At 35.5% G+C, this 11868-nt stretch overlaps 1 protein-coding gene across 2 annotated transcripts in view; it reads left to right on the top strand.

Annotated features, from left to right (window-relative positions):
• Window positions 1-11516, top strand: part of SYT4 (synaptotagmin 4) — a 12855-nt gene extending 1339 nt beyond the window's left edge. The window contains exons 2-4 of one of the 2 annotated variants that reach the window (XM_027885442.1): window positions 2583-3391; window positions 4908-5028; window positions 7964-11516. In XM_027885442.1, the coding sequence (XP_027741243.1) occupies window positions 2583-3391; window positions 4908-5028; window positions 7964-8271 (1238 nt within the window). In that variant the 3' untranslated portion in view covers window positions 8272-11516. Of the gene's footprint in view, window positions 1-2582; window positions 3398-4907; window positions 5029-7963 lie in introns of both variants that reach the window. The other variant, XM_027885433.1, reaches the window with a different exon arrangement.
• Window positions 11517-11868: the final 352 nt, after the last annotated feature.

Genomic DNA, 11868 nt, shown 5'->3' with positions numbered 1-11868 from the left:
TTCCCCGATAAAGTACCGGAAGAGATAAAGAGAGTAGGTTGCAGGTGCGGTTTTTGGATGAGAGAGATTTGGGGTTGTTTTCCGTGTCCGGAGCATTCCTCCGGAGTTAAGTGATGTAAATGCACCCTGTGCCACACAGAAAATCTTTGTTCAAGACGTTGTTGGAATAACTGTCCTTCCTTCTTTTTTTCTTGTTGTAGGTCAATCGTTAGTGAAAGTGAAAGGTAGTCTTGCAAAGGGCATTGCTAGGAAGATGAAAATGCAGGATTTCAGTGTTTTTAGCTGAACAGCTGCATCTTGAGCACGTTGGGTTCATTGAGAATAGCAAAGATGACAAAGAACTTTTCAGTTTTGTCATTTCTATGCACTGGATGTACTGCAATACCAGAAGTTTCAGAAACAGTCATATAAGTGCCTTATGAAACACATACATAAATTGCTTTACTCAGAAAAGCAGTAACTAGAAACATTTCTGAAGTCTGCTTTACAAATATTGACTCTAGTGTACATTATATTTGGTATAGCAGTGGTTTGACTCAAAGATCATTCCACTGACTTAAGTGAAGAGAATCCAGATTTAGATCACGTAACTGGAATAATAACTTCCCCAAGAATCAATAGGTGATGCTTCCTATTAATGCACTGCCTTAAATGTTAACCAATTGATTTAAATTATGAAAACAGCAAAAAAATTCAGATTGCAACGTAACTAATTGTAACTGTAAAACCATTTTAGTTACCATTTCATATTCTTTCCTATTCAACCCACTTGATATTTCTAACCACAATTGTGACATCATGCTTTTCTAATTACTTATTTAAGAAAGATAATTAATATTTTAAACATCAAATTGATTCTACCACTGCTTTCAGTCATTGTAGAATTAAAGTAGAACATAATATCCATTACTATAAAAAGTCTATCATCTCATGAGGAAGTATTGTAAATGTGCAAATCATGCTTGAAAGCCATTAAAGTATTCTGATTAGCTTCCAATTACTTTTAGCCTTCTACTTTTATACCATGTATATTTAAATTTCTGAAGCCCAGGGAGTTCCTGAAACTCGGAGCCATGTGCCTAACTTAGGGAAAATACTTTTGTTTATGTATAAGATTTTCATTCATTTCAGTAAGTTCTTACATTTAAGGATATAGACTGGTACAGCTTGTAGGTGTAAGGAAAGTGAAACAAATGTTGTCAGAAGAAATTAATATCCAGGTCTGATCCTTTCTGTGCTGGAACATTATGTCCTAATTTGTTCTGAGAGTATTGTTGTGGATTTTTTTTTTTTTTTCTGAATCATCCCACTAAAAAGCAAAGGCATAGTGGCAGTGCATTTATCTGCCAAGCTTTTACTTGGATGGAGCTGATCTGGTGATATGCACGGGGGGATAGTTTTTCTTTACTCATCCAGAATGATCATTTCCGAGAGAACCAGAACTGTTACATAATTGCCTTTATGCATAAACAATGTCATTCCATTAATATTCTACTGGACATCCACTGTTGCAGGGAATAAAGATTAAGCTCTGATTGTTACATTGTGGGAGGTTTAAACTCATTTAGTAATGTTACTTATGGGCAAAATTGGATTTCCAATTAGATGTGCTCATTTACCCTTCGATGCATGCTTTGAAGGGCTAATGATACTCTATATGTAAGCAATGTATCCACATGGCAATGGAGGTTGTAAGGCTTACTCAGGTTTCTCTTTATTCAGTTGAAGTACAGGATTCATATTAAAGTAGAAGAGATTTAACATTTTAATTCTTTTCTTATATACTCCTAAGAAGTACTGACCCTTTCTGTAAACTCCCCATAAGCTTTGACTCACAGTGTCTTAAATGAAAGCTTAGTGGTTATCAGTGATACATGTAACAGTTTTTTTTCAGCTTTGAACTCACATGTGACTACCTAATGTCACATCCATCTGGAAAAGACACTTGGTATATAATTATTCTAAATTTTCTTGATAGACTTCCTCCTGCAAAGTATTGAAAATCCCAGTGAAATTGTTGAGTGCTACAACCTCCAATTAAACTCACTTCTTTCAAGAGATACCTCCAGGCAATTATGGGATCAGACCATAAAAAATGAGTTAATTGAGTGTACAAAGTATTCTAGGAAACAGTATGAAAAGCATATGATGTATCTGTAAGTAATGCATATTTCAGAATATGTTTTATCTAACTAACAAAGCTCCATAAGCCCAAAGCTGAAGCCTTCTGAGAGCTGCTATTGCTCACAGACATACAAACTCAGACACTGCACACAGAGGGTTGAGGTAGTCGAGAAATTATGAACAGTGATTACTATTAGGAAGGGAATAGTACTTTCCTCCCTAGCACTCCGTGTATGGAAAAATACTAGCATAACAAGCGTTCCTCAGTGTGGGACTGCACTCTCACGCCTGCAGGTGGCGAGCAATATGTACCATGCAAAGCACTTTCAGTCGGTCGATCCTGTTGCTGTTACCATCTCATGTCAGTCTGGTTTGCTGAATTAGTACTTCATTAAATATCACACAGAGTCCAAAAGCATCGCTGCTTATGTGCTTGTTGCTATTTATTTGGTTTGCAGATGAAATTCCTACAGTGGTTGGGATCTTTAGTGCATTTGGCCTTGTCTTCTCTGTCTCCCTGTTTGCTTGGATCTGCTGCCAACGCAAATCTTCCAAGTCCAATAAGACCCCTCCATATAAGTTTGTCCATGTTCTGAAGGGGGTTGATATTTACCCTGAGAATCTCAACAGCAAGAAGAAGTTTGGAGCAGATGATAAAAGTGAAGCAAAGAACAAATCAGCAACGCCAAAGAATTCTCTCCATCTTGACCTGGAGAAGAGAGATCTAAATGGCAACTTCCCCAAAACAACCACAAAAATGCAGAGCTCTCCAGATCTCGAAAATTCATCTCCTAAGCACTTTGCAGAAAGGAAGAAAGATTCAGTATCCCCCGATAGTTTAAAATCCATCACGTCCCTGTCATCTGAAGATAAACAAGACAAGTTAGGAACTCTCTTTTTCTCCTTAGAGTACAACTTTGAGAAAAAGGCATTTGTAGTGAACATCAAAGAAGCTCGTGGGCTGCCAGCAATGGACGAACAGTCAATGACTTCTGATCCCTACATCAAAATGACAATCCTGCCTGAGAAAAAGCACAAGGTGAAAACCAGAGTGCTGAGAAAAACCTTAGATCCAGCTTTCGATGAGACTTTCACATTTTATGGGATCCCCTACAGCCAAATTCAAGATCTAACACTTCACTTCATGGTCTTGAGCTTTGACAGATTTTCCAGAGATGATGTCATTGGAGAAGTCCTCATTCCCCTGGCTGGAATTGAACTTTCAGAAGGAAGGCTGCTCATGGACAGAGAGATCATCAAAAGAAATGTTAGGGTAACATCTTATTTATTTAAACTTTAAAAGTGTTGTACCAGTGTTAGCTATGATTCTTGGGTAAGGCTGCCACCATTTTGGAAAGAAAAGTGAAAAGGCTCAGCATGTGACTAATGGAGGTGCTTTCATAATGGCACTATGAGGAAGCCATTACATAAATGCAATTAAAAAAAATTTAAAATGAACATTTTGCAAGAAATTGCTAATGTTCTAAACTCTGTTTATTCAACTGGTCCAGCAGGTTTAAGTGGACCAATTTATGCTATGTCAAGTGGCCTCAATCTACTCTAGTTTATTTTAATTGCCTTTAAATGAAAGAATACAGATACTCTTCCCTTCTCTTTTCTATTTGATGTCATTCTTTCTTAAATTTCAATGAAGTCAACGTAAATCTTTCATTTCAACTACTTGGATTGTGTAGCAGATTCTTAAAGAATGTAGGTAGTCTTTAGTTACGGAATTGGAACCTGTTAGGGACCATATTGTTGATGCAGTAGTCTGTTCTTGCACTTTGGTGCTGTTACTACCTTCTCTCTCGTGAATTTTGACACACTCTGCAGCTTTGCTAAAGATAGTAAGACACAAGGGAGAAGCCAAAAACTTGCTGAAGTCAATGGCAAAATGTACTGACTTCATTGGGATAAAAATATTTCATACCCTGTTGTCTCATTTCTAAATATAAGGATCATTTACAGCCATCACAGCTGCAAGACAGAAATGCACATGCATCACACACACTTCTCTTAAGCTCTACTAAGGAGGTGAAATGTGTATTGACTTTCAATTTGATTGTTTTCAAAGAGCAAGCATACCGCCAAATCAAATAAATGTCTGCTAGGCTCCATACCTATAACTAATATTGTTATTTTGCAATTCTATCACTATATTACAACAAATATAACTATATCACTGATCTTTTGTTGATAACTTATTGGATTTTCTGGTATAGAAGGTACTATCTTTTCTTGTTTCCCTTGTTTTCCTTCTTCCTGTGAAATAAATTACTGCCAATTGAAATCTAATAATCATGGGGAAAATCTTTGATCTCACCTTTATTTCATGTATATTATACTGCTTTAGAAAGTGTCAGGAGAAAACAGTTTGAATCTTTCATGTTTAAAGTATTTTACTGAATATTTTTTTATTTACCTTCATTAGATTTCCCCCCTCCAATACATCTATATGGAATTTTGTTTCCGTTAAGGTAATTTTCTGTTTCCTGAGATTTTTTTTCTCAGGATGTAGGATTTCAGTTCTACCCTCAGAAGCTAATGATGCCATGTCAACCTATGCTTTCATTTATTTATTATTTATTTTTGTTCAGTCTAATAAGCAATCATAAGAAAAGCCATATAACTACAGTAGAGGGAAATTATATTCACTATGTTATATCCTTTAGCATAGTTTTAGAGCATACAGTTATACAACATTTCATAAATCTTCTTAATGCTGTCAATATAATTGCTTATAAATAGTTTTATTTCTTTTTTCTTTACTTTACTTTCCTCAGAAGTCATCTGGGCGTGGAGAATTACTGGTGTCTCTCTGTTATCAGTCTACAACAAACACACTCACTGTTGTTGTTTTAAAAGCCAGGCATCTACCTAAGTCTGATGTGTCAGGATTATCAGGTAATGGTTTTAATAATGGATGTGCCCTAAGAATATAAAACAGAATGAGAGAAGACAGCTGAAATGTGGCATTTCAAAGCCCATAAATGCAGAAGTGGTGTTTCTATTATTTACAGCCTATTCGTTTTATTTGTATCTAGGTCAAGGCTTTATTTCCAGAATATGTATTTTACAAATTTGTTCTTCAGTCACACCAGAAAAAAGGTAGCATCTGTTAGCAGTGGAAACCAATGAGTTTTATGACTGTCTTGAGCAGAACTCATCTGCCATAAGTATGAGATGTTGTTTGCAGATACTAAAAGCTTTTATTTATGACAAGAAATCAGTTTATCTGTAGGAGATCCGTTTTGAGTGAGATCATCATGTGGTTTACCTCATCTTTGCACCAAGAAAAGCAAGCAGTTACATCTGTGTTGAATTTGGAACACTGAGCACTAGCACTTCTTTGGCAAGGTGAAAAGGTGAACTATGCCAGTGCTGGAAGCAGACTGTAACACAACACCCCTGCTTTATCATGTGATCCAAACTTGGGGTGCATTAAGATGGATCAGGTTTTATCCTCTCTCCTCCTTGGCTTCTGCCATTTCTTATTCAGAGGAACCTCCTTTGAAGCCAATTCTAGAATTGCACTTACAGGCACCTTAAGTCTAGATAACACAATAACAACATAATTAATGTTCAGTATGTAAGATTACCACACAAAAACAACAGTAGACAACAAAGGGCTACTGTAGCACATCTACTGCTGATTCTTTATACAACTGATAACCTTTCATTTCACAGGATTGTTTGAAAGAATCAGAAGATGAAGTAGTTTTGGGAAACACTGGATATTAACTACTACAGCCAATAATAAAATTTTTTTATTCCTCATATCAAGAAATACCACAATTTATCTAGAAAATGAACCTACTCTGGATCCAATGCAACAAAGCTATAGATAAATCTCCTCAGGTTGCATTTAAATCCTCCTTCTGATCTCAGTTTTGTCCACATATCAAAAGGAGAAAGGATATGAATGGAGCCCAACAATTTACTCCACTGAAAGAGAGCATAAGTACTTTCAACAATCCATCTCAAAGTCACATGAGATGTTGGAGGTTTCATAAAGACAGCACAACAAGCTGATCTCAACACGCCAACCCTGGCTGAGCTTTATGCAGGTGGAAAAAAACAGATTGATTTATGCTTCCCTCAGTGGAGCCTCATTAACTATAATGGAAATGTAATATTTCTACAGGTAACCATGCCATACCTGAATAACTGCTTCATTTAGACAGTTCCTCATCATTTTCTGCTCATCCAAAAGGCCAGATGCAATAGATATTTGGGTGTCAGCATTATACTGCACTCAGGACAGTTATTTCCTCTGTAACTTTCCCTTCATCCCAACATTAATCTTGAACAAGGAAGAGGGTGAAATGGTGTTTCTGAGGGATAAACTAAGCAATTGCATAATTTAATCTCCTTAGAAAGATGGATTTTTTCATTTTTACTTGGAAGCTGTTCTATTTTCACAACTTACTTGGTCTCCTTGATCACCTGTGTTGAGGTCTCCTAATAGACCTAATGAAATCAAGTGGAACACTCTGGTTTTACGCACTATCTGGTCAGAGATAACAGTCAGGAAATGTCCTTTAAAAAGAAATGAAAAATTGTGTGATGGATATTGATTTTGATATTTTTAATGTTTGTGGGACATATATTAATTTCAAAACCAATTAACATTTTCACCACATGTAGCCTTATTTTTGAAATGTTTACTATGGTGATAGAGTATGAAAGTGAAGAGGTCTTTTATTATACCCCACTCCTGGTAAACTGCCATAGGTTCAAGGAAAAAAAAATACCTTTTAATCATCCAACTATTTCAGTCTGATAAGTCTGACATAACATTTCTATATACAGGTCAGTTTTAATATTACTTTTTCTAAAAAAGTATTCAACTATTCTTGATGATTAACTGGGTGATTGTTTACCAAGAATATCTTGTTTGCCTGAGTTCGATTGGAAAGCTTTTGTACTACATCACTGCACCATGAGAACCTGGAAACAGGCCCACATTTGCACTGAATAAATGCCAAGGCACTTGAAAGTGATGATTTTTAAAATGTTCTATAGAATTCCTCTGAAAGAAGAAATATGGCCATTGTTGAAGACATTCACAACATTTGAATCTCACAATAATTGAATAATTATGAGGAATGTAAACACTCAAAGTTGGTTGACAGCTGAAAATACGGACATTTTCCTTTCCCATATTCAATAGTAGTACAGCACAGTTATAAAGTAAAATCCATATCTTAACAACAGACATACCATTCCATTTAAAGTTTTGTGTCAGATTTGTTCAGTAACAATCTCTGGCAGCAGTTTAATCGAGCTAATTGACTTTTGTAGAACCACAGCAGAAATATCACATCCATTTATCCATTCTCTCAGCAAAAGTTTATTCTCTCCTTTCTGAGGCTTTTCTTAGCTTGAGTCTTGTTAGCACTGATGATTATCCCCTGGTAAAATGTGTGTAAAGCAGATTTCTGTTACACGTTGAGAACATGTAATGATACAGGTTCTTCAGAGTTCCTCAGAAATTTGTGCACTTTCAGACCACCTTTGCAGGTAGTAGAGCTGTTGTTAGGGTTAAAGGACTGTGGGGCAGGATTTGTCTCATAAAGGAGGCCCCTGCATTTGATCACAGTCTAAACTTCACTGGTTGTCTTGGTCTTATCTTTGGTGACTGTAAAGGGATATTGAAGGGGCAATTCAGCTGTAAACAAAAAGATTGGATGAGATGAATCATCTTTAATAGCCTGAAACATCTACTCAATGTCATGTAATTACATTGGATAGTTATGGAATTCACCATTAACTAGATGGAAGAATTTCTAAACAATGCTGTTCAATATCTGACCTGTGCTCTTTCTTTTCATTTCAGACCCTTATGTCAAAGTGAACCTGTACCATGCTAAGAAGAGAATTTCTAAAAAGAAAACCCATGTGAAGAAGTGCACCCCCAATGCAGTGTTCAATGAATTGTTTGTTTTTGACATTCCTTGTGAGGGCCTTGATGATATCAGCATTGAATTTCTGGTTTTAGATTCAGATAGGGGGTCAAGGAATGAGGTCATTGGCCGGTTAACCTTGGGATCTTCAGCAGAAGGAACAGGTGGAGAGCACTGGAAAGAAATTTGTGAATATCCCAGGAGACAAATTGCCAAATGGCATATGTTATGTGATGGTTAGTAGTTTAGGGAGGGGCTGGAAATTTAAAAACTATATATATTTCCATAGGCAAGGAGCAGGTTTTTTTAATTTGCTATGTGTAATTACAAGCTTTTAATTACAAGACTTTTTTTTTCTTCTTTTTTTTTGGGGGGGGGGGGTGTGGGAGTTTGAAATAAAACTAAATTGAATTATCAGAACAGACGGTAACTAAATTTTCACAGTAAATAACAGAATTTCTGTACAATTAGATGTTAACATAATGGGATCAGATTCATATTATTCTAGAGTTTAAATAGGCTGTAACTTCTGAAACACTATAAACTTCAATAGGAACAGACTATATTTTATGTAAAATTCACTGAAAAGTTTATTATTACTGTTATATAGAAGAAGATAACCTCATTATAATATAGCACTAGCTCTGAAAAACCCCACCTATGGCTTATTGATAAGGGGATGAATTTATGAAAGCCATGGGGAATGAGGGTGAGTAGGAGGGGAATTCCTTCTGCCCCTCCATCAGAAACCTTCTTTTATGAAAATTTAATTACTGTTTGTAAGTTTTGATTATTTATACTTTGATCATCCCAAAGAATGAAAAGTTTTTCAACATTTTGTTCTACATATCACATCATGTGCAACTATATTTTTTATGTGTGGAAATACTATATCATTATTTACACTTGGATTTTTTAATACGTATTTATATAATTTGTTTTATTACAGTGACCAAAATAGTTACATTCTTCAAATTGTTGAGCAAGTTAACAAACTTTTTTTGTTAAAAGGGCTCCTTTACGGGTGACTGTACATGTTACAGTATAGCAAGAATTTGGGGTTTGATATGGCTTGTATTTTTTTCCCCTAGGTAGGATTACACTTTAAGCATTTCAAGCCATGGAAAAGCATTTCTGTTGAGCTGAGGTAACATACAGGATATTACAGTCAATGGCTTTTCACCAATTATTTTTGAACCATTCAGGAGTACTTAAAGAAAAGCTATTTCTTTTTTGTTTGTTTGCTTGTTTCATTAAAGAACTAAAAAATAGTGAAACAGAGAACAAAACCTTATTCTGCTGTTTAACTTCCTGAATTGTAGCTAATGCCATTACAGTCAGTACCAATATACAAATTTAAAGCATTTTTAAACTTTTGCAGAATAGGAAACCAAGCTCACATTATAATTTCTCAAGTATTATGTAGACAAAGTACTTGGAAAGTGCTTTTCACTTAGATTATACGAATTAATGTACATTACTGATTGTACTGAAAATTGGTGGTGGTAAGGGAAAATAACATCCTGATTTCACGTCAGCATGACACGTGTCTATTTAAACTTAAATTGTGTCAGGCTGTGGAAATACCAAGTGTAACTATAACAAGTGTACAAATAAAGCATTTAGACCTGTGAAATTTAGTCTTGGTCACACCAGTTAGGTTTTTAGGTTGTCAGAACTATAGCACAACTATAAGCAGATTAATTCCTAAGGTTTGTACACTAATTTCTGATACAGAATTGTTTGCAAATATTAGTCCTGCTTCATTTTCAATTACAATATATATAAAGAAGAAGATGATGTTAGTTGTTGAAATAAGGAGGATTTTAAAAGTGGAAAACCATTTTCAGTATTTTTGCATCTGTCATTTTGTCATGTGTAGTCCCATTGAGGTAAATGAGACTCTTTGGGAATTAAGGTATTGCTCAATATGAGTAAAGGTAGCAGGATGGGCATGCCAGGTTAAACAAAAACCACAAACATACATTGAATGTCAAACTACTTTCATTAAACAACAGACTTAGGTCCTATTAAAAAATATTGGGGATTTGTTGTCTACTTTACCTGTTCTCATATGGCCAAACTATGTTTGCAGGAAAGGACACTGAAATATGAAATATGCAAGTAGACAAATAGTACTGGAAGAATTCCATTGAGGCTCTTCCAGGTTTTGTGTCAGTATTTTCTCCAGTTTTTGAGAATGTGTTTGATACAACAGTGTTTATAGATTTCTGTAAAAATACATTTTCAAAATAACATAAACATGCTTTTTATGATAATGCTCAATGTAAAAATATTGCGTATTGTATGTATAAAGGAGAGGAATCTTTTTTGATTATTTCTTTAGAAAGCTGATTAACTGCTTAAGGGCTAGAATTTGACAGCCACATTCAAGCAGAGCTAATCCAAAGCCACCAAGTGAAAGGAAAGATGCCCACAGGCTTCAGTGGGGTTTGAAGTGCAATCACAGAGCGAAACTCTTCTCCTGAGTCAACCCAGCACTGTCACTGGGAGCATGGATAAGGATAGATAAGGGGATACTGTTTGATCCAATGGAGATTGGGAGAGTTGAAGTTCAGTATCACACAACCAGAGTTGTCAAAATTTCTAGTAAGGGAAGACCTAAGGAAAGAACTATACTGAACGTGATTGCATGAAAGAGAGTGGGACAGCTTGTAATTAACAAAAGATGGAGGTTTTGTATATTGGCCCATAAGTAGTACGTTATGTCTAAAAATCAGATGGCAGGACTCATCTGTCTCCAATGGAAACAAAATACAGCATTAGGAGATAATAGTTCCATCTCTTTGAATTAAAGCTGGGCTGTGATCATCTTTCATTTTGCATCCAACAAGTCGTCATCAATTTTTTCTTAATGTTTTTTCTTTTTTTTTGAGTTTCTGTAGCAGCTTGAGGGTTAATATTTCTACCAGCTAAATGCAGTTGTTGTTGGGGGTTGGGGGTAAGGAACAGACAAGGGAAGCAAAGACACTTTTATCAAATCTAAAATACCCTGTAAATAGATTTGATTTTTTTTTTGTTTGTTTGTTTCATTTAAATCAATGTTTATCTTGGAAAATTGAGTAAAGACGACTTGTAACACATTTTAAACCAGACAAGTCAGGAGCGAATGTAGACCTGTACTGAGATGAGAAAATTCTGCTGTTTTATAAAGTATTCAATTCTCATTGTGAATATCTTGAACTCTGTTAAGGATACTGTACTGTATTAAACATGTAAAAAATGATGTTTGTCTAAGTAGCTTACAAAAATAATAACTCCTTGAATGGGAGACTACTCATGTCTGGAGATCTGTCGTAACTAAATACCTGATTCGTTATGGTGTTGTAACTTAATAGAAGCTATTCAAGAGGAAGCATGGTGTATGAGATTTTGTAAGTTATTTGTGCTGGTTCTGTATGTTGTGCCATCTGTGTAAGACAAGAATAAACTGCTGCTTTTGTTCATCCCATCCTAAAATAACTATCCCACCAATGTATCTTTCTCCAGAGATTTTGGCTATTTTTGATGTTCATGGTCTACTCTCTCATGATTCTATCAAAAAACATTTGACTTGCAACGTCTTCCTTGTCTCACAGAGGTGGATTAGACTTGTTCTGTCAAACACTACCCAGGCATATCACATGTTCTTTATTCCTAGCTGCTTTCTTCATGCTTACATTAGTCCTGGATTGTACTGTACACTCACACTAGAACCTGGAACGTGACCCATGGCCAAAAATCTGAGCCCTACAAGGACTAATACACAGAAGTAAGCAACATTGAATTCTGATATATATATGATATGTTAGGTGGAAGAAACAAAATTCAAGTCATG

The sequence above is a fragment of the Empidonax traillii genome, unplaced genomic scaffold (genome assembly GCF_003031625.1).
Source record: "Empidonax traillii isolate 1590-97213 ecotype Southwest subspecies unplaced genomic scaffold, ASM303162v1 scaffold10:size5872457, whole genome shotgun sequence".
NCBI classification, from domain to species: domain Eukaryota; kingdom Metazoa; phylum Chordata; class Aves; order Passeriformes; family Tyrannidae; genus Empidonax; species Empidonax traillii.
Note: the sequence above shows the minus strand (reverse complement) of the source record. Positions and strands in the feature narration are given on the sequence as shown.